The following is a 26,415-nucleotide window of genomic DNA, read 5'->3' on the forward strand; positions in this document are numbered from 1 at the left end:
CTCAGCGACGTAATGCCGTGCAATCCAATGTCGTAAACTATCTACTGTATTGGTAAATAATACTTAATTCTAAAAGTACATTTTCCAAAGGTTAACACTCAGATGGTGAACATTCCAAAGGTAAACATTGTAATGCTGAACATTCTAAAAGGTAAATATTTTGATGGTGAACATTCTCAAGGTGAACATTGATTAATCATGACTATTCTCATGATTAATATTCAGACTGAAAATTCCACGACTCAGTATTCTGAGAGTGAATTGCCCAGTGGCGAACACCCTGATTGTCCTCCCACAGTCAATAAACAGGTCTGCTTCCAGTCTGCTTTAGCTGGTGGGGCATCTGAAGGACACGCAAAAGGTGTGGCCATGATGTGGGCCAGCCCTCCAGACATTTATTTACCCCTTATTTGCCATGCATGCTAGTTGTGTATGGCTCGCCTTCGCTTTTGTTCCTGGTACCACTTTTTTTCTCTCCCTCTAAAAGGTATACAGAGTCCACGTCTCAACAGTCAACAGGTGTGTTGACAGCAAACGGTCCTCCAGAGGGTCGGATTCGAAGGGATTCAAGCAGTGCATATACTGTGGATACAGGCAGGCAGGACTATCGCTGCTGCCTTGTGAGTTTTGGTACTACTGGATTTATTTTGTTTGTTTGACGGGATACATGTATTAGAATATAAGTCTCCTTCGCGAGGAAGGAACTTGTTTGGACTCTCAGCACTGCTATTCCCACAATAATTGCACTTATAGCTATATAAAAAAACATAAAAACATGATTGCAATGTATTTTTAAGGAATCATTGTTTTGGTTACAGAAATATCACAACTATAGTTATATTTGTCGATAGTCAATACTAGCAGCAACCATACTGCCACTTGCCATAGCCTTTTAATTTTGTCTTGTGCACAGTGGACATACAGTATACAGTATGCATCAACCCTTACCAAGACAAACTCCTTGCATATGAAAAGCACATGGCCAAATATGGCCAGGTTCTGATTCAGATTTTCATTGACACCAATGCAAATTGTTTTAAAAATTGCTGATTCCTCTGGGAGACTTCCATTCTTATGGTTGGAATTGCCTAAAGGGCCGTTCACAGTCTTGCATAGAATAAATGGAGGTTTTACTTCCGGAAGCAAGACCACCCGATATAAGCCACACCCAAGTCTCGGCTCTATTCAGCCTGGCCAGTGGGAAGTTGGAGTGCGTGCGTGCGTGCGTGCGTGTGTGTTTGAGGGTGCGGGGGCGGCTCTGTCATTAGAAACCAGTGTGGCTCTCCTGGGCGACGAGGCCTTATCCAGCCCTCCTTCCAAGACTTACATGGTTTCAGCTCTTCCCTACAGTTGTTTTTACTATATTCCTTGGCAATATCAACCATCTGAGAAATATGGTGCAAACAACTTCATACAGTAATAAAATTATGTCAAGACAAGTCACTTTTGTTTATATAGCACATTTAAAAACAACACTAGTTGACCCAAAGTGCTTTCCAGTCGAGACTGATTAATTAACAATACAAGAGACACATGAATGAAAGGAGTGAGTAGAGTATGAGTTAAAAGCTGGACTAAGATATAACACATAAAGAAAAATAAAAGCACAAAAACAAAGAATTATCAAATAGAAAACAAACACAAATAGATGAGTAAAAGGAATATCCATAAAAGGCTAAAAGACTAAAACGGAAAACACATAAAAACGACTCCAACTCAGAGTGATTTAAAAGCCACGGGAAAAAGGTGAGTCTTGAAATTAGATTTCAAATTGTCAATGGTGGCACGGGACTTAATGTGGGACGTGAGACGCTTCCAGAGCCTGCGGGCAGAAACGGCCACCTTTGGGTTTGAGTGGGGGACTGAGAGGAGTTTGGGGAGGAGTACGAGGATGACCTAAGTGACCTGCAGGCAGAACATAGAGTCAGCGGATCAGTAATGTACTGCGGGGGCTTTAAAAACAAATAGTAACATTTTTAAATCAGTTCTGAACTTTACTGCCAAGCAATTGAATTTGCGCCAGAACACGAATGATGTGTTTTTGTGTGTTCTTTTTTCTTCGTACCATTTATGTCAACGGTTATAACAGCCTTGGGGACCTCCACCTTGGGAGGACTGTTGCCCTACCAGTGAAACCTGCTCATGAGGCAGCTGAGAACAATGATATCAAGCACAGATCAATCATTATGAGTGGTGGAGGGTGAGGGGTGGGGGTTTGTTGACAAAACATTCAGAATTTCGAGACGTCGTACGGCCGGTCGTCCGAACGAACAAAAGTTGTAATTCCATTCCGTTTTGACACACGTCTCTCAGACTGCTAAGTTTAATGAGACGTGGATGTTGGGTTGGCATCGGTGACCAGTGGACTGTCTTAGCGAAGACCACCCCGCTTCCCCCCATGCCCTCCTCCCTGAGCGCTGTAAAGATAGAGTCACAGACAAACCCAACACAGCCTGCTTCTGTGCAGAGAAGACACTATCCCTCTATCTGGAGCTCTCTCTCTCTCTCTCTCTCTCTCTCTCTCTCTCTCTCTCTCTCTCTCTCTCTCTCTCTCTCTCTCTCTCTCTCTCTCTCTCTCTCTCTCTCTCTCTCTCTCTCTCTCTCTCTCTCTCTCTCTCTCTCTCTCTCTCTCTCTCTCTCTCACAGTCCATCTGGTTTATATTAGCTTGTTGCCATGCAGGAAAAAACACAATTCTTTTGTAGTCTATTCCAGCCAATCAGGAAGTGAATCGGGGGGTAGTTTCCTGTTTCCTGTGTTCCTCAGACAGCGTAGGGCTTTGGGCCCGAGAAGCACCAGTTTGGTTTCCGAAAAACACATGTTCCTCCGGGAAATCGCGGAGAGGCATCGTCAGGCGCCACGACATTAATAAGTCCTCTTTTTCACTCTCTCTTCCTCATACGACAGGCAAGCTGAGGCATCTAAGACTTTATTATTATCCCGATAACCTCAGCAATACGTCATCATTATCAATACAAATCACACCATCTGCTTCTGTGATAAACAGCTTAGGAACCAGACTGCGGTTCATTACATTGAACCATTAGGATCTATGATATCAGACTAAAAGACCAAATCAGACTCCATATGCAATATTTTCTAAGATAAATTCCCATCCTGTAAATTTAGGTTATGAATTTCTCTCTCAGTATCTTTACGGTGATAACCAAAAAAACGAAACAAAACAATAGAAAGATGGATTCATCCGCAGGCTCTACAGTATGTGGCTGGTGTTCATTTAAAGCCTGCCGTCGGCGGGGTGCCCAGGGGCCAAACAGCGTGATGCAAGGGTTACACACACAGACACCACAGGGACGGAGGAGGACCACCGGGGGAGCGGAACCGACAGGAAACCACCTTCTACCTTAAGCCCTTGCTCCGCCACCTGAGCGTCGGTGCTTGGGAAAAAGGGAACGCATCATCGTTGTGTGTGAAAACCTGAGCACCCACCCCCCGATAAAGTGTCAATTTGACAAATTTGACAGATGGGGTCGCATTTTGATGAAAACCGGGCTTGAGGGGGAGTTGGTATTGGAGATGTGGCTTCCGGAATGTGGTATCAGAGCATCCCCCCCACCCCACTCCCCCACACTGTCTATTTATTTTCGGGGGGTTGTTTCCTCCCCTTGCTCATCCCCTCTGCAGCGTGTTTGAGGTCCAAACAATCAGGGGAGAATCGGATGCCTGCTGTCACTCTGACACTTGGCTAGGATCATACAGTATATGTATACAGTATGGGCTATATGTGGTCAGACAAAGTGCCAATTCGGCCGGGATCTGGCCGGCTTGGGGAGGGCGGCAGGGATCCTGTGCTTGTCAATAACAAAAACAAAGACAAATCTTAATTTAATCAATTTGGTCAAGTCAATAGGTAAGACTAAACGGTCTAAGGGGTTTGAGGGGTGGGACTGGGATTGGGATTGGAGGTTGGGTAGTGATGGTGAATGTCACCACATTTTGGGGGATTATTCCAATTGGACGGGGGGGGGGGGCTGGATAAACCGTCTGGATTTTATGACCCCCCCCCCCTTCAATTTACAATGTAGCACCACCAGACATGATTTGAATTAGTATTTTCCATCGTCTTTTCTCTACTATCTCTGATTGCATTATTTTATATCGAGGAAAAATACAACCAAAAAACAGTATTTTGTGGAAGTCAATCCGCGGCCACGGAGAAGCGTGTGATTTGAATTACAATATGGTACGGAGCGGCCGCCAGTTACGCACCCGTCGGAGCCTGTTTAAAGAGAAGAAAAACCCTCGGTGGCACAGGAGCATGTCTCCAGTATCCCCCTCTCCCCCGTGTGTCGAGTCGCTTACCTATTTTTATTTTAACGCTCTGGAAAACTCGGAGACCTTCCTCTTCCACCGCCATGGCTGCACTGTGGATTCACTCTTATTGTTGTTGTTGTTGTCGTTGTTGTTGTCGTTGTTGTTGTTGTTTTGTTTTATATCCCGGCTGTTAAACGGAGACGATCCTCCGCGGTGAATGGTCCCGGCCTGTCCAGCGCACGGATAGTCCAGCGGGCTTGTACATCTATGCTCCCCGGATAGAGAGCCCCCTCAACCCAGCCGAGCTCTGCCGCTGCTGCCGCCGCCGCTGGATGGGTACGGGAGGAGGGGGGGGGGGGGCGGGGGGAGAGAGTGGGCTCCGGGGCGCCAGAGCCTGGGGGGCGTGACTTGCGCTAGGCCACGCCCACCGCAGGGCTCGTCGGATGGGGTGTGTCGTCGCGGGGGGAAGGGGCGTGGCTTCAACGGTCCCCCCCGCCCCCTTTTTATTTTTATTTTTTTTATTTAATTTATTTTTAATAATTGTTATAATAGTATTAAGATGCTCGTCACCATGAGAACATGAAATAGAAGGAAAATTCAGGTGACAATGTAAACATTCATTTGCATCAACTTTATGTTGAAAAGATAGTTTGCTTTCACTGCTGTTTTGTTAAGCATGGAGGATATGCATGGTGAGGATGATATGGTCCTTATCCGAGGGGTTAAATGGTTGGGAACCCTTGCAAAAGAGGCCCATGGAGCCAACCTACTGGCAGTTCAATTTAATAGAACAGACAGGGGAGTGCTGAGGATTTGAAATGTGAAGTGGACATTTTGATGGGGGATTTGATTTTAGGAAAATGCGATTTTCAATATTGTGATACATTGCAACGTGCTGCGTCCTTCTTTCTATATCAATCAAAAATTTTAAGTGGTGATCTGTAAGAAACAGCCATTCAATATATTTGCGTCACGCATGTGATCCCCCAATACGCTGTGGAGGGCAGCCGCGGTGAATTTGGTAAACCAGCGTAGCTAGTTGTGGTCAGTAAGGAAGAGCATTGTTTAAAAAAAAAGTTGCATACGACACATATTACGGGTTTCCACTTTAATGAGTACATTGGCCAAACACCAGCGGACTGAAACGTCTTTTGAATCAATTCAACTAATGTTCCCCCGACTCTGAACTTCGCTCTGGGTTTCGGAGCTTCTCGGTAAAAAGAAAAAGTTCCCAAGTTCATCCTGGGCCCACGCTTAAGCTCGTTGGGCTGGGTCTCCGAGAGCTCCCTGGTCGCGTGACCACATTCCTCAGAATAGCCCGGCCCATTCTACGGGACCAGCTGGCCCAACCGAGCTGCGACGTGGGGGTTGAGAAGGACTTGGCCCGTTCTTTTACCGAGAACCCGAGGTGACCACAGCATTTCCTCCCATCCAAGGTCTTGAGATTAGCCCTGACTCTTTAAGAAGAGCTAGAAATCCACTTAGCCGTGCCATTTTCTCATCCCCGCCGTCAGCCCGGATACAACCACAGCACATTAGGAGCATTAGCATCGAAGCAAACCTGCCTAGTCATATAAATCCTGGATACAGCATGCTGGGTATGGTAAGAGTACATAGTGTGATACAACAGTGGAAAGTCAGAAAGAGTACTTAAGCACATGCTTCAAGTATCTATATCTCACTTATATGTATTCATTTTCCGAGACTTTCAACTTTTTAACGGATGATATTTCAAGGCAAATATCCATGATTTTTACTCTGCTACATTTCGAATACATTCACATTACTTTAGCATTTAAAACAAAAAAACAAACAGGTTTCGCGAAGGGCATTTCGTAATCAAATGTGGTCCCAAGGCAAAACAAGAGGAACCAATCCATTGAGCCAGTCAGATTGCGTAGTTCCTTATTATGGGCTCTGTCATTCCAGGGCACTGGACATGACAAGGACTTTTACCTTTAATGGTTGAAGTACATTTAAGAGCAATTTTTTACATACTTTTACTTCAGTAGAAATGTAAATGGGATGGATACTTTTACTTTTACTACAGTCAGTTGGTGTCATTTGGTATTTGCACGTGTATGTAGACATCTGAGTAGCTCTTCCACCACTGGTGTGCTAGGCGATGCAAAACGTGATATGCAGTATGTGATGTGGGTATATCTTTCGATCGGCTACGCATCAGGGGTACCTTGCACAGGGCAGAGACGACGAAACCTAACTTGGTAATGCGCTGCATCGTGGTGAAAGGGAAATAATTCACCTCCCTTTCTTAAATGTTCCACATTCTGCTGCAGTTTCATTGACTGATGGCGCACGATGGTTGAACACAAGGGGAGGTGGTCGCCGCGGGCTCTTTTAATGCCGCTTGAAAATGTAACTTTGTACAGTCTGGCCATGCAGGTTGGTTACCATGAAAAAAGCACAGTACCAAAAGTATACAGTACCACGTAAGAGGTATTTGTGTGCAAACACTGGGTGGGGGTGAGTAGAACGTCTCTGCGGGAGCTCTGCACCGCACTGCATCTCATGCAGGGGAAAGGGGAAATCATGCACGGAGGATATTTATGACAAGTTTTTATTTCAGTTAAGCTACAGTGGCTACGCCCTGTGGTAAACCACACACTGTGTGTGTGTGTGTGTGTGTGTAGTGTCTCGAAAACAGGAAAAAAGAGAAGAACCTCAGTTTAGGGGCCTTATTTGAGTCAAAAATAACAAGAGGCACAAGTGGAACACAGATGCTTGAAAATGTGGGTGTGCCACATTTTGTGTGTGTGTGTGTGTGTGTGTGTGTGTGTGTGTGTGTGTGTGTGTGTGTGTGTGTGCTCATGTGCGTTTTTGCTTTTGCCTTTGCATGGATGTGTGAAGCCATTGACAAATAGAGGGAAAGAGGACAGATGCTGATTCTAAGCAGATTAATGAAAGAATGTTCATCACTGTTCACATGCACAGGCCATCCATCCATCCAGCCTGTAACGGTCACTGGTACTGGTAGGTTTGAACCCAAAAACACGACAATGAGACAGAGCGAGTTGCAAGGAGAGTTCTGTTCATTTAGGACAACAGCCAAGGTCAAAACCGGGAGATCAGTCACTCAGGAAAACAAACAAGGGGCAGGGAGGGAATAGAAGGTCCAGAAAGGAGGCGAGCAGGGTCCAAAACATGGAAGACGGGAAAAAAACACACGACTGAGTAATACCTGAGCGCTTGGTGAAACACACAAAGACAAGCCGGCACCAAACAAAGGGAAGGGGGCTCATATGCTGGGGAATAATGAGGGAATGAAGTGCAGGTGACAAGATGGGCGGGGAAACATGAAGGGCATGAGGCATGGCAAGAGGGAGCGACAGGATCTGAAATGACAGTAGAGTTAGTGACAAAAAAAACCAAATGCATTTAAATAATAGTGAGGGGAATTCAGGACAAAGCCATCAGACATCCATCCACCTACCCCCCCACCCATACATCCAACCATACATGCATGCATCCACCCACCCACACATCCATCCATCAATCATCTATCCATTCTTCTGTCAATGCATTTATCCACCCACCCATTAATTCCCCCACCCATCATCCATCTAGCCATCCATCCATCTAGCCATCCACCCAGCCATCATTCATTAATTCATCCATCCACCCACCAATCCATTCATCATCCTTTCATTAATTTGTCCATTCATTCATCCACCCATCCACCCACCCACCCATTTATCCAGCCAGCCACCCGCCCATCCATGCATCCACACATCCATCATCCATCCACCCATAAATTCACCCACTCATCCACATCCATCCACCCATCATCGATCCAGCCATCCAGCCATGCATCTAGCCATCCATCTGGCCATCATCCATCCACTCATCTGTTCCATCTACCCATCCACCCATCATCCATTCATTCATCCATCCATGCATCCATCCACACATCCATCATCCATCCATTAAATTACCCACCCATCCACACCCATCATCCATCAAGTCATCCATCCATCCGGCCAGCCATCCATCCATCATCTATTCAACAATTCATCCATCCACCCATCCATCCATCCATCCATCCACCCACCCATCTATCCAGCCAGCTCTCCACCCATCCATCCATGCACCCACACATCCATCATCCATCCATCCACCCATTAATTCACCCGCCCATCCACATCCTCCCACCCATCATCCATCCAGTCATCCATCCACCCACCCATCCATCTTGCCATCCACCCAGACATCATCCATCCACCCATCTGTTCCATCATCTATACATCCATCCATCCACCCATCTGTTCCATCCATTCATCCATCCACACATCCACCACCCACCCACACATCCACCAAGCCATCTATCCATGCATCCACCCACTCACCCATCCATCTATCATCCATCCATCTATTCAGCCCGCTTTCTACCCATCCACCCATGCATTCATCCATCCACACATCCATCATCCATCATCCACCCATTAATTCACCCACTCATCCACATCCATCCACCCATCATCCATCCATCCACCCACCCATCCATTTAGCTTCCACCTAGCCATCATCCATCCACCCATCTGTTCCATCCATCTATCCAACCATCCATCCACCCACCCAACCATCCATCCATCCACCCATGATCCATTCATTCATCCGTCCACCCACAAATCCATCCATCACCCATTTATTAATTTGTCCATTGATGCATCCATCCACCCACCCATGCATCCATACATCCATCCACCATCCATCTGTTTGTTTACACGCTCATTTCTCTGTAAATATGTACATATTATTTACTGACTGACTGATGTGGTTCGTATATTTTGCTGTTCACCAAGTGCATGTGAGTGGGTGAGGGATGGATGGAGGAAGAGAGGGGCATACAGGGAAAAAAGAGTGAGTGAGAGAGCGAGAGAGAGAGTAACAGACACAGAATACTAAATTGGAACAGATGGCGATTGACATGTGAAAAGTTAATCCCTCTATTATGGAGAAAGGGATACAAACACAAACATTTCCATCAGCAGAGAACAAACGGGAAAAAAAGTGCCATTTGTCATCAAGCGGCATTTGGGAGACATGGAAACCAGAACTTTCATACTGTGTCGCTGGTTTCACATACCTAGACAGAAAAGTCAAAATCACTCTTTTATATGGAACGTTGAGCATTACATCAGGAGCAGGTTATTGGATTAATTGTGTTTTACCACCCTCCGCGAGGGCTAGTGTTAGGGAAACAAACAGTACAGTGGGACGGATTTAATCCTTTGTGTTGTGGTGAGTGGTGCAGTTAACCCCCATGGACATGATCAATTCACACACACACACACACACACACACACACACACACACACACGCACACACACACACACACACACACACAATAACAAAAGGAAAAATGTATTAGAATGTATCAGTCTTTCATTCAGATGTTGGGTATATGTATGGTATGCAAATATTGCAGTGCAAAACATGATAGATAGATAGATAGATAGATAGATAGATAGATAGATAGATAGATAGATAGATAGATAGATAGATAGATAGATAGATAGATAGATAGATAAGAGAGCCAGGGATGGATGGATTGATGGATAGATAATTTATATTCCCTACATTATTTCAAATATAAAAGCAGAGTAATGGATGAAAATGGTTCAGTGCTTCACTTCAGATCATTTAGAAAGTTGACAGAAAAAACAAAATAATGTCCCGATGAGTGTCTTTTTTTTTTTTTTTTTTTTTTACTTGGAACAGAGATACTGCAGAGCATAGAATGAAATAGTCAATGAGCAGGGAAAGAGCGGAGGCATGTGGTTTTACTCAAGACATTTTTATGAATGGGATTTGAGCGTGAGCATGGCGATTACTACAGTAGCACATCGACACCTGGCGGCAAGAAGCTGCTGCAGCGCCACTGTCTCCTGCACTGTGTGAGCTCCTGCAGCTAAAGTATTATTATTCAGTATTATATTTTCCTGTTTCAACTTGTTATAAACCCACAAACAAATGAAAGTTCGTCATAAACTTAAGACATTCAACACATTTCTCAATTTGATCTCACTGATCAAGTTCGACCTTGACGGGTTTATGGAAACGGTGCATTTACAAACAGATCAATGGTGACCAAAGTGCACTTTTAAACATTTTAAAGTGTGAACAGATGGCGATCGTGCTTGTTTTTAAGTGTGTGGACCTGTTTCAAACCGATCTCTGTGATTAACAAAATCACAGAGATCGGTCTTTATAATGTTCAATCCTTTTTTTTTTTACCACTTTGCTTTTTTGGTTTCTAGGCTTTGATTCAATATCTTTATTTTACTGAAACATTTTCAAATGCCACTTAAAAATAAGGACAAATAACTTCTTGAACTTGAACTTGAACTTGAACTTGAAATGAGCTCTTGTGTCGCAAGATCCAATCTGCAAGGCTGTACTACTACCAGTAGGTCATGGTTACACGCACAGGGCGACGTGTTTGTGACGTTTCGTGACGTGTCTGTGGTTTAACGGGACAGCGGTGTGTCGTGGGGAGTGTTTGGTTGTAAAAATCAAATAAAGGGTTCCGTGGCAGAAGCACTTTGACTCGCCCCTGTGTGTGAAACGTAGTAAACGGAACCTGCCTTGCGGCCGCTTTAAGGGGCTCTCCTCCCCGCCGTCCCATCCGTCCTCCTTCCCCGGTTTCGCCGCTTTGTTTTCATTGTCACTCCTCCTCCGACGATGGCTTCCCATGCTACAGAGGAACCCTTCCCCTTCCACGGGCTGCTCCCCAAAAAAGAGACCGGCGCCGCGTCGTTTCTCACCAGGTTCCCGCAGTACGATGGCCGGGGTGTCCTCATCGCCATCCTGGACACCGGCGTGGATCCGGGGGCCCCGGGCATGCAGGTAGCGAGCCCACCCGTCCGGTCTGCGGAGCCCACCGGCTAGCGCCAGCTAGCTCGTTAGCTTAATAGGCCTGACTCATTCAAATGCTCGTCGGCATTTTACGTCGGCTGTCGACTCACCGCTGCCGAGTTGGCTGTCGGCAGAATAATTACTATTGCGCCCGCCAGGACAACGTGACACCCCAAACAGCCGATAGTTGTGTGTTCGGATACATTGCACGTTTGCTGTCAAGTTGGGTGCCGGGGTGATGCCGGGTTAGCTTAGCAACCGAGCTAACAAGCTGGCAGACAAGAGCGTTTAGCTTGCCATCTGGTGAGTTAGCTGCTCGCTATGGTAATTCAGCCCGGCCCAGTCACGACTGGGCACTAAGTTCTCTTTTCCCTGTATACCTGGTACGTCAAAGACACGTCATATTTTGTCCGTGCTAAGTTCTCTTATCACCTGGAAACAGTGTCATAGAAAACACGTATCTTCACTGGACGCAGAGAGAGAGAGCGAGGTCCTTATTTATTTACATTTTTCTAACACTGTGTGTATGTGGCCATGTCTCTTATTTTTCAATTTTTCTAATTGTAGGTTCAAAACAATCTTGAATTAAAAAAATAAAATAAAAGACTGCATAGTGTGTGTCCCAGCAGCTCACACTAAAGGGCACACTAGTAATGGCAGTAATAACAACAAACAGTAGGATAAAAATGACAATGTCAAAAAGTGACAAGGGGGGGGGGGGTGTACAGTTAAAAAATAGGTTAGTCGGTCTTATGTGTGTGGGGAAAAGCATGTTTTTCCACAAGTTGGAGACCACACCACAACGGAAAGATTTGAGTTGCTGGTTTAATTGAGGATGGGAAGCAATAAATATGGATTTGATGGAACGAAGATAAGGTGGTGGCGGTGGCGGTGGTGATGATGATGATGAAGGGGCGAGGTGTGACTGGCGAGCTGGTGAGGAATGGACCACCAGGACTCTCGACTCAGGATTGGAGAAGGAGGCTTCAGGGCAACAGGCCTCAGCCATGCCTTCAGATTCCCAAAAGACTCCTAATCATGGCTGAGGCTTGAGTGGGCTGGTCGGAGGTCCCGGAGGTTGGTGCAGATTTATCTGTGGTAAGCTTGGGAGGACCAGCGTCCTCTGATCTGGGTGGTGTTGTCTGAAAGACCAGTGCGGGAAGCGATGCGAACAGAGTGGCCGGAGTACAGTTCGGGTGAGATGGAAGACTTGATTGGAACGTCTCTAAAGCGACAATGGAACCAGAAATAAGTGGCGATGATTCCCATTTTGTTGGCGAAGAGGGGGTCAGAGGGAGAAGAATTGAGGGAATGTCTGTAATGAATGAAATATAAGAGGGGTAGAAAGGGATCCAGGTAGGAGACGTGGAAGTGGCGTGACCCGTCTGGTTGGTTTTGCTGCGCTTAAGGGTGAAAACGAGGGAGTCTTGAGTATGAACAGCAGTGTCAGACAGGCAGGGGTGACGGCATGGGCCAAAAGAGGAGGATGGTAAGGGGAACTTGGAACATCGGAGAAAACCGAAGAAAGCCAGGAGAAGCATGGATTCCAAGGTCTTGTCGATGTGGGGCTTTAGGTAGCCTGCACAAAGGGTAAGCATATATTGGTCTGATAGGTAGGCAGTGAGCGGAGAGTGCTTGGAGGGAAATCAAGGTTCCTGTCCTTGGAGACCATTGAGGAGCCTGGGAATGTGGACGTGGTTGATCGCGGAGCGTGGGGTGCCTGTTAATAAAATGAAGAAGAAATGAACGCCGCAGGGGTATACTTGAACGGTGGAAGTGCGAATGGCGTGGGAAGAATGGGCATGCGAAATGAAGCTAGAAATCGTGATGAGATCAGGAGAGGGGAATGGTATCCGGAAGGTGGTGTGGAACGTCTTGAAACAGTTCCAAGCCGTCATGTAAGACCAGAGAGTTTGAGGAACGAGACTGCTGATGATGGAGTGTGAGAAGGAAACACGAGGGGAAGTAGCCGGGGAGTCAATTGAAGATTGTGGCAGAAAATGGAGGGATCAGAGTGGGGTGGACATCGGAGTCTGGAGCCAAGTGCCTGAACTTCTGAAACATGAAGCGAGAAAAAGAGTCATTACTCCTGCAAGTCCTTGTGCAGTTCCGACATTGGCATCATTACTGTAACATTCAGCAGCCTGTTATCTTTACGTTTTAAAGTGCCACTTATGTTTGCCTGGTATGATGCACTGAGTTGGTTACACTTAGAGTGTTGACAGCGGTGGAATTCGTCGTTAATGTTGAAGGTTTCTTGATTCCACCCACACTCCAGCTATATATAGTTGTCTGTTAAAGTAGTTCAGGTTATTTTACCGATTTCTTCCAAAAGCCTCTCCTCTTGGAGGTTCAAACTTCAGCATTTATGTGACATCTCGAACACAAAAAACACAACATGAATACAATTATTTCAACACAATAAATCCATGTTCCTTTCACTGTGTAATTTATTATGGTTAATGTTATAACTAACTATATTTGGTTATGAAATATATATGAAGTTGACTGAAATATAATGTTCACTGTAGACTTACATTAGGTTTTTTGGTGAAACAACAGTAGTTATACGAGTTGCCAAAAAGCCACAATGGTTGTGTTACTAATGCACTGCGCTTCGTTTAAGGGCTAATACAGTTCTATTAAACGCGGTTATCAATATGATGCTCTTTGGAAACTATAGTATTGAATATTATGTATATATGTATAGTGTATGCATATTAATGTGTGTGTGTGTGCGTGCGTCTTGTCTGATTATGAGTGAAAATGGATGGTGTTTATTATCGCTTATGTTTATGAGTCTCTGGAATGGTGTGAATGAGTTGTGCTCCCAGTGTAGTTGATTTGATGAGCCGCTAACTGACCAGTCCTGCCGTCCTCCCAGATCACCACGGAGGGGAAGCCAAAGATCCTTGACATCATCGACACGACAGGCAGCGGTGACGTGAACATGAGCACAGTGGTTGAACCGAAGGACGGGACAATCGCCGGCCTCACCGGTAGAACACTCAAGGTCAGTACACCATCACGGTGATGAGTGAATAAAAGTCAGCTGCATCCGACTCGTCAAAAATATATTTTTATGTTTGGAGGCTCCATCGTCACCGATGCAACACAATACTTGTTGGGGTGTTAGATGATGACCTCTTCTATAATTTATGTAGACCCCTTTATTGTTTACCTTTCTATATTGGACGTGATCAGACTAGAGAATGCAATTAAAGCTGAATTTCACTCCCCGGTACTGCATTGAGTCAGTATTAGTTTTAACCTGAACAGCTTGGTGTGGCAGTAGCCAGTTCCAAGTTTCTGTACGGAACAATTAAGACTAATATATTCTCTCTTGGCATCTTTTGCCTTTGTGTGTCCTTGTATGTCTTTTCTCTTGGTCTCTGTCACACTCATTTACACCCCCTCCCTGCAGATTCCTCCTGCCTGGGTCAATCCATCTGGGAAGTATCGCATTGGAGTTAAAAATGGCTACGAGTTTTTCCCTAAGGCTCTTAAAGAGAGAATACAGGTACCTGTTTAAAGTCGTTTCATTAATCCTCATGAATCTTTTCCAGCGCAAATCCTTCATCAAAAGAGCTGATGGTGTAGTTGTTGGTTTTTGCCCACTAGAAAGAGCGCAAGGAGAAGATGTGGGATCCACCTCACAGGGCGGCCCTCGCTGAGGTCAGCCGCAGGTCGGAAGAATTCGACTTGTCTCACCCCTCACCGTCTCAGGTCAGCATGCTCAAGAGCGGCTCCCCCTCATCTCCTATTTTCTTATCGCTGTCCGGCGCCACATCGCATCTCATAACATCCTAATCTGTCGAATTCCCGTCTCCAGCTGGAGAAGGTGCAGAAGGAAGAGCTGCAGAGTCAGTCGGAGCTGTTGGCGTCTCTAGAGAAGAAATACAGTGACCCAGGGCCCGTCTATGACTGTGTGCTTTGGCACGACGACATCACGTGGAGGTAAAGGTGCATTGGAGTGTCGATGTTTAGCTTAAACATTACTCCCCTCCCTACATGCAATTTGACCCATTTATCTGCTCCTCGTACATATTTCATATTTGGTGTTCCACAGGGGTCAATGCTAGGTCCCATCTCATTTTCATTTGCAGGCACTTACTCAGACAGTACAAAAGGCAAATCGCCCTTCCATTGCTTGGCTTCCATTCCTCAGTTGTAGGCTTGGGAAATAGCCCATATTTTATATTGGGATGCAGTCACACTCAGATATCGTGATTGGGGTTGCGGGGGCAGGCAACGGATGGTGACGGAGAAAGTGTTCCCGTTACGCACGGTTTGTTTTCTTTGGAGAAACGGTGAACCTTTAATGCTGGATCACAGAGAACAGATTGTGAGTTGCGCATGGGCGTTCACGTAACATGCGTGTGGAAAGGATCTCTGGTTCATGAGTCGGTCAGTGTATATTACAATAATAGGATAAAACAGATAGAAGCTTACAAAATGCGACGCGAACACGGCTCTCCGTGAGCTCTAATCATGAGGGACGGAGGAAGACCGGTAGATTTGTACATTTTTTACGCATTACACATGGAGAGGGGGTGATCGGGGAGAGAGTCACAGAAAAAGTGTCCCCATTTCGCACAGTTTCGATTCATACCGTTCCATACACACTTGTTTCATTCCATAAGGAGACTTAAAATAAAGTAACTTACATCTAAATATAAACACTGTTTTGGTGCGCTGATCGCGGGCACCCCATCGCTGGCGCACACATTGTCGGTGCCGTCGGATCTGCAACTTGATCACCATCCACGGCATTTGCGCCACCACATCCAAATCCTCCATCTGCTTCCTCGTTGTTGCGCCGCTGCACGTATACGTCCACATACTGTACATCCTCTCTGTGCGCGTAAGTGAATGAGCTCCGTCCGTCGCTCCCCGTGGTCCCACGGACGGACAGACGGGGGGGCCGCAAATTCTCGATACTGTAACAATATCACATATGGTAGAAAATATCGGCCCAAGCCTACTCAGTCATATGTGTCTCTGAATCCAACCTCGGCTGCTTTGTTCTTCCTTGTTCGAGTTGACTGTCATTAAAGGTGACTCGTCTCATTTTTAAAGTAGTTCTCGAGCCACATGTCTTTTGTGTGTTTTTTATTTTTACCAACGTGAATATGCATTATTTGTATATCATATCATTGTTGTGTGTCGCTTCCAATGAACTGGTTGTTTTGCCATTATTTTGTTTGAAGAATAGAACATAGAAAAATCTACATAATCATATCAGATGTGCTCCCTTCAATGAGGGGCTGTGGATGTAGGTTATTGTGTGAAGCAGTGTGTGTGGGTGCTTGCTGGTGTTTGGTTTTGCGTGTTTCATTCAGTTTTAATTTCATCCCCACTCAGCCGCTGGAGCGAGAACATGACATGTCTCATAAATAAACTCTTGCCATCGTGTATCCACAGAGCTGTGCTGGACACTTCAGAGAATGGGGAGCTTTCCCAGTGTACAGTGCTGAGCCCCTACAAGGAGACGCAGGAGTACACTTCTCTGGGAAACGCCGAGATGCTCAACTACTCCGTCAACGTGTACGACGAGGGAAACACACTTTGCATTGTCACCAGTGGAGGTGAGAGCCTTCCCTTTGTTTTTAATCTTAACCCATTCATGGACAAGTCGGCCGTTATTCAAACTCTATATACATTATGTTAGGGATGTAATGGTACACAGTATGTTATTAAACCTTTCGGTAACCCCCTACGATTCAATACGCACACGTGAACCATGATATTACTAAATCACGGTAGAAGTCTACCCAACGCTTTGTTGCAGCCTACGGGCGCGACATGACGTAAGTCCATGCTTCCTATTGAATCCACTGTTGTAGCTCCACTGACTACGTCAGCCATGCAGGGTCCGCGTGGTGAGAGAGGTCTATTTTTATTTTTATTTTTTTTTAACTGTGCGTGGCTACACAAGCCTTTTAAACACAAGATAAAAATATGTAGAAATGTTATTGTAAAGAGTTTTATTGTGAAGAGATGTAAATGTTTTATGAGTCTACATTGTACATGTCTATATTGAGACCTAGAGCTGCTGTCGGATTTACTTCTTGATCAAGACCCATTTTAAATAGAAAGAACAAACATATTTAACAACTACACCGGGGTTGAGGTGTCCAGTCGGAAAATAACCCCCTGGGATGGCCGTGTCCCTTTTTATCACGAGCTTCTTTATTACGGACACTCTCTCTCACTTCCACTTGCACCAGGCGCTTGCCTCACTTCCCTCTATTCTCTCCTTCCACCCTCTCCCTGGGGACCCACCCCCTAGACACCTGGGCCTATTACCCCTATCCTGGACACCTCCCCTCCAATCAGATGAACTTATGAGATGATAACAACCGACCAATGAACTTGAACCCCTGTCTCCCCCCTCCCCTCACAGTCATACACACACAGCGTTACACTAGTTATTTATGGCAGACTACTATAAACTTTATTATTATTTTTTTTTTACACTTTTTAAGTTATTTTTAATGTATTTATTTATAATTTTTTTTTTTAAATATAAAGATACCAAAAACGTGCCGTTACCTTGGCACAAAAATCACGATACATACCGAACCGTGTGCCCGCTGTACCATTGCATCCCTAGTATATGTGCGGGTCTACCCAGTGAATAAGTCAGTCTGTTTCTCCTCCAAGGGGCCCACGGGACACATGTAGCCAGCATCGCCGCAGGTTACTTCCACGAAGAGCCAGAGCGAAATGGTGTGGCCCCGGGTGCCCAAATCCTGGCACTGAAGATCGGAGACACACGCCTCAGCACCATGGAAACGGGCACAGGACTCATCAGAGCGGTACGATGACAATACTCTCGATCAAATCAATGTGCAATGAAAAGTTTACTGATAGGTAACATTTCAAGCACAAGTGAACCAATCTGTTTCATACCAAAATCCTTAAATTATGTGATGTATTGTTATGTTATTTAAAATAATTAATATTACTGAATCATTACTGTCCGTGTGTTTCTGTTTCCTAAAGATGATTGAAGTCATTAACCACAAGTGTGACCTAGTAAACTACAGTTACGGGGAAGCCACACACTGGCCCAATTCAGGGTAAGTCAGATGTTCATTTTATTTTTTGTGATGATGCATATATACACCGATCAGCCGCAACATTAAAACCACTGACAGGTGAAGTGAATAACATTGCTCATCTCGTTACAATGGCATCTGTCAAGGGGTGGCATATATAATGCAGCAAGTGAACAGTTAGTTATTGAAATTGATGTGTTGAAACCAGAAAAACTGTGCAAGCGTAAGGATCTGAGCGACTTTGACAAGCGACAAATTATGATGGCTAGACGACTGGGTCAGAGCATCTCCAAAACGGCAGCTTTGTGGGGTGTTCCCGGTATGCAGTGGTTAGTACCTACCAAAAGTGGTCCAAGGAAGGACAGCCGGTGAACCGGCAGCAGGGTCATGGGCATCCGAGGCTTATTGATGAATGTTGAAAACAAAGTCTAGTCCATCTGGTCTGATCCCACAGAAGAGCTACTGTAGCACAAATTTCTGAAAAAGTTAATGCTGCTATGATAGAAAGGTGTCAGAACACACAGTGCATCATGGCTCGCTGCGTATTTGGGCAGCAGGTTGGTCAGAGTGCCCACGCCTGTCCACCACCGAAAGTGCTTATAATGGGCACGTAAGTGTCAGAACTGGACCATGGAGTATTTGGAAGAAAGCGGCCTGGTCTGATGAATCATATTTTCTTCTACATCATGTGGATGGCCGGGGTTAGGGTCCGATACGACCGAGCTTCTCTGGGATATGCTGGAACAACAAGCCCGGTCCATGGGGGCCCAACCTCGCAACTTAAAGGATCTGCTGCTAATGTCTTGGTGCCAGATAGTGGTCGACCGATATGGGTTTTTCAGTTGCTAATGCGGATATTTATAGAGTGGGATGGCTGATATATAATGCCAATATCATGTTTTGTTTTCGTTTTTTTTTGTTTCGTTTTTTTTTGCGTCTGATTATCTGAAATAAGTCCCATAGTAATGGTGTGATGCAGCTCGGAACAAAGGCGGGGGGCCGGGGGGATTTCCGCGATCGGTAAGGCAACAATGGTGCGCATCGGGGTGCCTGTGATCTGCGCTCCACTGTGTGGAGTCCGTTCCCTTATTGAACCGAAACTCAACAGAACCGTGTTTTGTTTAAATATTTTGTTTCATACAAGATCAATTCAAATATTGATAGATGACAATGACTGTGTGTGTGTGTGTGTGTGTGTGTGTGTGTGTGTGTGTGTGTGTGTGTGTGTGTGTGTGTGTGTGTGTGTGTGTGTGTGTGTGTGTGTGTGTGTGTGTGTGTGTGTGTGTTCTCAAAATGTGCTAAAATCGGCCCGATTAATCGGCATACTGATCAATCAGTCGACAACTAGTGCCAGATACCACAGGACACCTTGAGAGCTCTTGTGGAGTCCACGCCTTGACCATTCACAGCTGTTTTGGTGGCACGAGGGGGAGCTACACAATATTACTGGTTATTTGCGGTGATTTTAATGTTGTGTTGTTGATTCATGAATTGCCTCTTTGGTGTCCCAGGAGGATCTGCGAGGTGATTACAGAAGCGGTGCAAAAGCACAACGTCATGTTTGTGTCGAGCGCCGGGAACAACGGGCCCTGCCTCTCCACTGTAGGCTGCCCTGGCGGCACCACCAGCAGCGTCCTAGGTAGGCAATACTGTTAATAGGAAGAGTGTGAAATGTTGTATTTCTCTTTAATTTAACCAAGGTTGCCACATTTGGAGTAATGTAATGTCTACATTGAGGTACATGAAGGAAACCGCTGAAACGCATGGACCCCCTTAACGCCCCCCCCAGGTGTGGGAGCCTACGTGACCCCGGACATGATGGTGGCCGAGTACTCTCTGAGGGAGAAGCTGCCACCCAACCAGTACACGTGGTCCTCCCGGGGCCCCAGCACAGACGGGGCCCTCGGGGTCAGCATCAGCGCGCCGGGCGGCGCCATTGCGTCTGTGCCAAACTGGACCCTCCGTGGTACCCAGCTGATGAACGGGACGTCCATGTCGTCTCCTAACGCCTGCGGAGGAATCGCGCTTGTCCTATCAGGTGTGGTTGATTTTTAAGGTATCCTCTTGAACTTGACGGTGTATTGACTTGGGCTTGATTCCGCCTCTGATATGTGAATTGCAGTCATGGGTTTAAAATGGACTTTATTTGACATTTTCATTTTCAATCCCATTGATCTTCATTTGGACCAGACACGTCTCAAGACTTGGAAAAAGTCTCAGACTTCACTTGGACTCAACTGGGACTCTATGCTTCCATCTCAGACTTGACTCTGATTGGGGTTCCTTTGGGACCAGAGACAACCTCTTTAGTCCAGATGCGAAGGCAACGTTTTATTCCGGCCGGATTTTCTTCCATAACTGTTCTTTATGAAAGATATTTGAAGATGTGTATTTACTTATCACATTCATAGTAGAATGTGTGTGTTTGGTTGCAGTTCATTGGTCGCCGGCTTTTCAAAACCCTCCCTATTGAGTTGTGTAATATCACAATGTCCATGTCTTCACGCAGGTCTCAAGCAGAGTGGGATCAGTCCCTCTGTTCCCGCCGTGAGAAGAGCGCTGGAGAACACCGCCCTGAAGGTCGACGACATTGAAGTGTTTGCACAGGGACACGGGATCATCCAGGTAACTGGCCAACGAGTGTATCACGGGATTATTGCCATAGAGACGATTACATTTAAAAGATATAAAAGAAAATAGTAGGTCTTTGAAAATAAAAAAATAAAAATAGATTTCCGTGTAAGGGTCTACCCAGATCCGCAGGATCCATGCAGATCCCACACGGCTGACATGGCCAGTGGAGCGGCGACCGTGGATTCAAAAGGAAGCAGCACTTATGGCACGCCGTGCCACACCGGTACACTATACCAACGCGTCCGGTGGACTTCTACCGTGATACCATAATACCGCGGTTCACGTGCCTAGTGAACCCTTGGGGTTGTACCGAATCGTGTGGTGCTCCAAACTCTGCGCTGCTCCGGACACCGCAGTGAAAGTCGAAACAAACTTTCAAATTAGGCCTTGTACATCTAATATGAGTGAAGATTCTCGATTTCTCACCTCACATTCGTTCAGAAACACATTTTGGTGGACTGGTCAGGTCAAATCAGTGAAGGTTTACAGAGTAAATAAAATGGACACATTGGAAAGCTCAAACCCTATTGGCTCAGAACGAGGAGCTTGGCTTAAGTTACAATTAAAGCTACACACACTGAAACAGCCCATTTTGGAAGACTATGGTATAGAGCCATGTTAGAATGACTAGGGCATAATCTGAGATTCAAAATTCAAAAACTTGTTTTGGGAACCTCAGAAAACCTATATTAACTTGTGTTAAAAGGAGCATAATAGCTCGTCTTTAAAGTAATAGAAAGATAAATCCTCTTATCCTGATTTCTTTTTATCTAAAGGCAGTAATATGCCACTAGACACTGAATTTGAATCATTCATATTTGAATTTGAATTGCTCAACTTGAAAAACACTGAAAATTCATTCAGTTCTCACAAGTTCTCGTAATTCAAATTCAGTTCTTGCAATTGAATTTCATTGTGATGTGTCTCACACATCCGCGTCGTTAAGGGAGAGCGAGTGCACACACTTTTAGAAAGGCTCAGTTTATGGAAGTGAGTTTCTCATTCATTTACTCCATTGACATTTGAGAAAGTCCTTATATTAAGAGTTTTAAGCCTGGAACCGAGCCACGAGATTAATCGTGACGATAAGACATTTGATTCAGAGCAAAAACAAAAATTGGAAAATGGAGAAAAAAAGCAAAGGCAACACAGTCTTGTGTTCTAAAGCTGCAGAAATTCTTCAATAATCCCATTTAAATGTGTATGCTTTATTGGGGGTCCAGCCCGCAGTGTGTGTGTGTCTGGAACATGATAACCACTGGAGCCATGGACATGGTTGAGGTCTCCTTAGAACTGTGACACCTTAGACAAGTAGTGGTTAAAGTTTCATCCATATTGATCTACATTAGGATCAGGAATTAGTGGAAAAACTGGTGACATTTGACCGGGATGAAGAACATTTGTGCATCGTCAATACACCAAGGTTCCGAAAGTTCATCTCGGAGAGATGAGTTAGTGGACTAAGACGCTTTGTAACATCATCATTGTATTTGTTATATCCAGTATGTGCAGTTTTGGCTACGAATGCCATTCGCATTGTGCGAGGCGTGTAGTGTAGTGTAGTGTATCTTTATTGCTCATCACATGTGAATTGATTCGCTAATGTTAGCCAAAGTATTTATAATCAATTATATATAAAAAATAATAATACACAATAGAATAAGCAATTTCACCATTAAAATAGTGGGGTTTTTTATATTCAAATTTTGTTCGAATTTCATTCCTGCAGCCCTACTGTGTACATAGTCATTTTAGGAGTGAAGAAACTAATCATCCCATAAACCATTGGGAGTGATACCTTTCCTAAGATTTCCAACCTCACAATACTTTAGCGCGCTTCTTCTTGGATTTAACCTTTCTCATTATTATAGTGTTTATATTGTTAACAATAGTGTTGAAATCATGGTTGTCCGTGGTAAACCTAAATGATCGTAGAGTTCTTTGGTAGCTTCCTCAACGACCCGGATGTGGTGCACAGTGAACTGAATTTGAATTGTGAGAACTGTATGAATTTTCAGTGAGAATCAAATACAACAATTCAGAGCAAATGTGAATTCAGCTTCATAATATTACATTTAGTTTCAAGTTTATTGGAATTCAGTTCCAAATGAATAAATTAAATTTGAAATGATGCTATTCAGATTCAGTTTTTTAATGCAATTATTGAAGTTGAGCAATTCCAGTTTCTAGTGACACATTTTCTGCCCATATCGATCGAACAATTAATTGTAAAGCCAGAGTGAACCATTTTTAAAGTCTGAATTAACAATGAGGAAGAAGGAAGGAAGAGGAAGTACTCATGGAAAACTGTTGTTTCAGTCTGACACATCGCCATGTGTCAGTGTGACCAACCTTAGCTGGATTCCTTAACATGGGATTTAGAATTTCTAAGAAAATAAAATTATATATTGTTATCGTTGGTAATTTTCTATGATTCTGGCATCCGTATTGCCCTGCACTTCACCCCATCATCATCATCTTAATAACCCTCCCTTCTTTTTGTTTTTATGCAAGGTGGAGAGAGCGCTGGACTACCTCACTCAGCATGCCGCTTTACCCACAAGCCACCTGGGCTTTACCGTAACGGTGGGATCGCAGAGAGGCATCTACCTCAGGGATCCGGCCCACATACTGGCGCCTTCAGATCACGGAGTGGGGATTGAGCCAATTTTCCCCGAGAACACGGGTAGATCTCTCTCTCTCGCTCTCTCTCTCTCGCTCTCGCTCTCTCTCTCACGGTCACACACACATTCAAATATTGTAGACAGTGCTGTTTTATAAGATGTGATTCATGAAATATAAGTTTTATTTGAGAGACTAGAGTTATTGTAATGTGTTGAACAATGGCTTTTTAATACCAGTCAATCTACCCAGCAATCTCTATTTCTAATTCTATCTATTTTATGATATAATTATGTTTATAATTTATTGTATAAAATTATCTTTTTATTGTGATAATTAGATTGATCGATGGACACTTTATTTACCATGGAGGGAAATTTCAGTGTAACAGCAGCTCACATCAAAAATAGGCAATAATAATATAGCAATGGAATAAAAATATAAATAAGAAAATGGCAATATTTAAATAAATGTGGAAAATATACGATAAAAAGCCTGACGGTACACAATAAAATATGACAATATACACTAAACCTAATGATAAACAACAAAAATAACCTAAAATAGAAATGACTGAAATTAATAAAAATGTGGTCATATGATGAATGAAAAAATACAGAAAACCAGAAAGATGAACCTAAAGATTAAAAAATGGGGTACTATACAAAAAATAAAAAAACAAATTAAACAGAAATGCAATAAGATTTTAAAAAATGTGTAATTTCCGAGTCGCCCAGCCCTACCATAGACAGAAACAGCCTATACAGTAATTGCTCAGAACCCTTGCTCCCCTTCATGCATTCTTTTCCCTTATTTCGGCACAGACAACAGCGAACGAATCTCCCTCCAGCTCCACCTGGCCCTCACCTGCGCCGCCCCCTGGGTGCAGTGCCCCTCCCACCTGGAGCTGATGAACCAGTGTCGCCACTTCAACGTCCGCATCGACCCCTTGGGACTGCGAGAGGGACTACACTACACAGAGGTAGATAGGCAGAGTGGGGAAAGTAAGAGAACGCTGCTTTCACACGTGCCCTGCAATGCTGAAATTATCCGGATATTACGCAGAGAAGCTGTATGTGTGAACACAAATGTCTGAATCATTTGGACCGGACATTTCCCAGACTTTGCCCAGCCAGCACTCCAGTACAGTCTGTGTAATATCCGATTGAGCGGTATGTGTGAACAGAGCAGGTGATTGTCCGGATCATTGACAGCAAGCGAGGGAGCGTGTCGCGTGTTGATGATGTCTCTATCATGCTCCAGTTATTAACCTTTGTGCGGATCTCTGCACGGAGCGTAGCTGCTTCGTTCTCCTTTCCACTCTTTTGTTTATATTGTGGACATGTCCAAATACATGGAGTATCAAGGGCAAAAAAGACAAGCCGTAGCCTCGTCCACCGTCTTGGGTGTGCTAAAACTCTGCAGCGGCTTGCGTCACGTCCTGCCTCCTGCATGCTCTACCCTGACTCTGCCCCTTTGTCCAAACCAAACAGAGTATTTCTAGTAGGTGTAATTGTTGATTGTCTGACAAGACAATCTCCTGTTGTGTTCTACATGGGACTATCCAAAGTTCATGTGTGAAGAGTACTCCTCACTTCACGACCTACCTGTTTAACGACCGTTCAGACTTACGACCAGTAACGCTGCGTACAATACCACCGCGTGGGCGGTGTCTCAGCGTCAGGCATCTCATCGCGCATCACCCTTTATATACTATATACACTGTATATACTTTATATACTGTATACACTATCTACACTGTATACATCTCATCACCATTCTCAGTCTCGTTCCCGCAGTCTGTCAGTATTCACTACACTAGCGTTCGCAATGGCCACGCTCCCTTACTGTGAAATAACACGGTCCTCGCTTATCGACCATTTAGCTTAACAGCAGGTATTGTGGGGTGTTCCTGGTATGTAGTGGTTTCCTACCACTGTAGGTACCTACCAAAGTGGTCCAAGGAAGGACAACCGGTAAACTGGCAACAGGGTCATGGGTGCCAAGGCTCATTGATACGTGTGGGGAGCGAAGTCTAGCCCGTCTGGTTCAATCCCACAGAAGAGCTACTGTAGCACAAATTGCTGAATGTTAATGCTATGCTATGTTAATGTTAATGCTAATGATAGAAAGGTGTCAGAACACACAGTGCATTGCAGCTTGCAGGGTATGGGACTGCGTAGCCACAGACCGGTCAGAGTGCCCATGCTGACCCTTGTCCAATCGAGCATCTGTTGGATGTGCTGGAACAACAAACCCCAGGGGCCCCACCTCCCGACTTACAGGACTTAATGGATCTGCTGCTAATGTCTTGGTGCCAGATACCACAGGATCAATTCAGAGGTCTTGTGGAGTCCATGCTTCGACGAGTCAGAGCTGTTTTGGCGACACGAGGTGGACCTTCACAATATTAGGCAGGTGGTTTTAATGTTGTGGCTGATCGGTGTATATGTGTGTGTACACATCTATCCAGCGTTAACTTAGCTCTATGCTAACTCGTGTGCTACACTATTTAGCTTTATGCTTAGCTCTATGCTAAGCATGATATTACCAGCCCATGAATGACTCTTTATGAACCCAATAAACATAGTAATAACCTGATTTTGGCCATGATTCTGAGTCAGAAGAAACTGGATTTCATATCAAAATTTACTCCCAAGACCTTGGGAGTATAGTTGATTGAGGTTCTGGGTAATGACACTAGTCCAGGTGGGGGACGACCAAAGAGTGTTATTACTGTCTTATTTTCGTTAAGTTGGAGATTTAATGTAGTTTATGCACTGACTTGAGTGTATGAAGACCAGGTCCTGGTCATTTGGTAAGAGCGGGAGGTATAATTGTGTGGGTCGTCTGCGTAAGACTGAAAGGAAAGTGAACTTCTTCAACAGGAATTAGCAGAATGCTGTGTAGCTACTGTACAGAACACAATAAAAACTCTCTACAGTG

At 44.7% G+C, this 26,415-nt stretch overlaps 2 protein-coding genes across 3 annotated transcripts in view; one reads left to right on the plus strand and one right to left on the minus strand.

Moving 5' to 3' along the window:
• rasa3 (RAS p21 protein activator 3) overlaps positions 1-4,454 on the minus strand; it is a 47,942-nt gene extending 43,488 nt beyond the window's left edge. The window contains exon 1 of the mRNA XM_079997848.1: positions 4,322-4,454. Within this exon, the coding sequence (XP_079853974.1) occupies positions 4,322-4,376 (55 nt within the window). The 5' untranslated portion in view covers positions 4,377-4,454. The remainder of the gene's footprint in view (positions 1-4,321) is intronic.
• A 6,467-nt stretch (positions 4,455-10,921) lies between these two features.
• tpp2 (tripeptidyl peptidase 2) overlaps positions 10,922-26,415 on the plus strand; it is a 35,241-nt gene continuing 19,747 nt past the window's right edge. For both annotated transcript variants that reach the window (XM_079998096.1, XM_079998097.1), the window contains exons 1-13: positions 10,922-11,140; positions 14,034-14,162; positions 14,574-14,669; positions 14,771-14,875; positions 14,982-15,106; positions 16,574-16,737; positions 17,816-17,970; positions 18,158-18,234; positions 19,725-19,852; positions 20,003-20,251; positions 20,723-20,838; positions 23,362-23,533; positions 24,294-24,451. In XM_079998096.1, coding sequence (XP_079854222.1) covers positions 10,976-11,140; positions 14,034-14,162; positions 14,574-14,669; positions 14,771-14,875; positions 14,982-15,106; positions 16,574-16,737; positions 17,816-17,970; positions 18,158-18,234; positions 19,725-19,852; positions 20,003-20,251; positions 20,723-20,838; positions 23,362-23,533; positions 24,294-24,451 — 1,839 coding nt within the window. In that variant the 5' untranslated portion in view covers positions 10,922-10,975. The remainder of the gene's footprint in view (positions 11,141-14,033; positions 14,163-14,573; positions 14,670-14,770; positions 14,876-14,981; positions 15,107-16,573; positions 16,738-17,815; positions 17,971-18,157; positions 18,235-19,724; positions 19,853-20,002; positions 20,252-20,722; positions 20,839-23,361; positions 23,534-24,293; positions 24,452-26,415) is intronic.

The sequence above is a fragment of the Zeus faber genome (assembly GCF_960531495.2).
Source record: "Zeus faber genome assembly, chromosome: 3".
In the NCBI taxonomy this organism is placed as follows: Eukaryota; Metazoa; Chordata; class Actinopteri; order Zeiformes; family Zeidae; genus Zeus; species Zeus faber.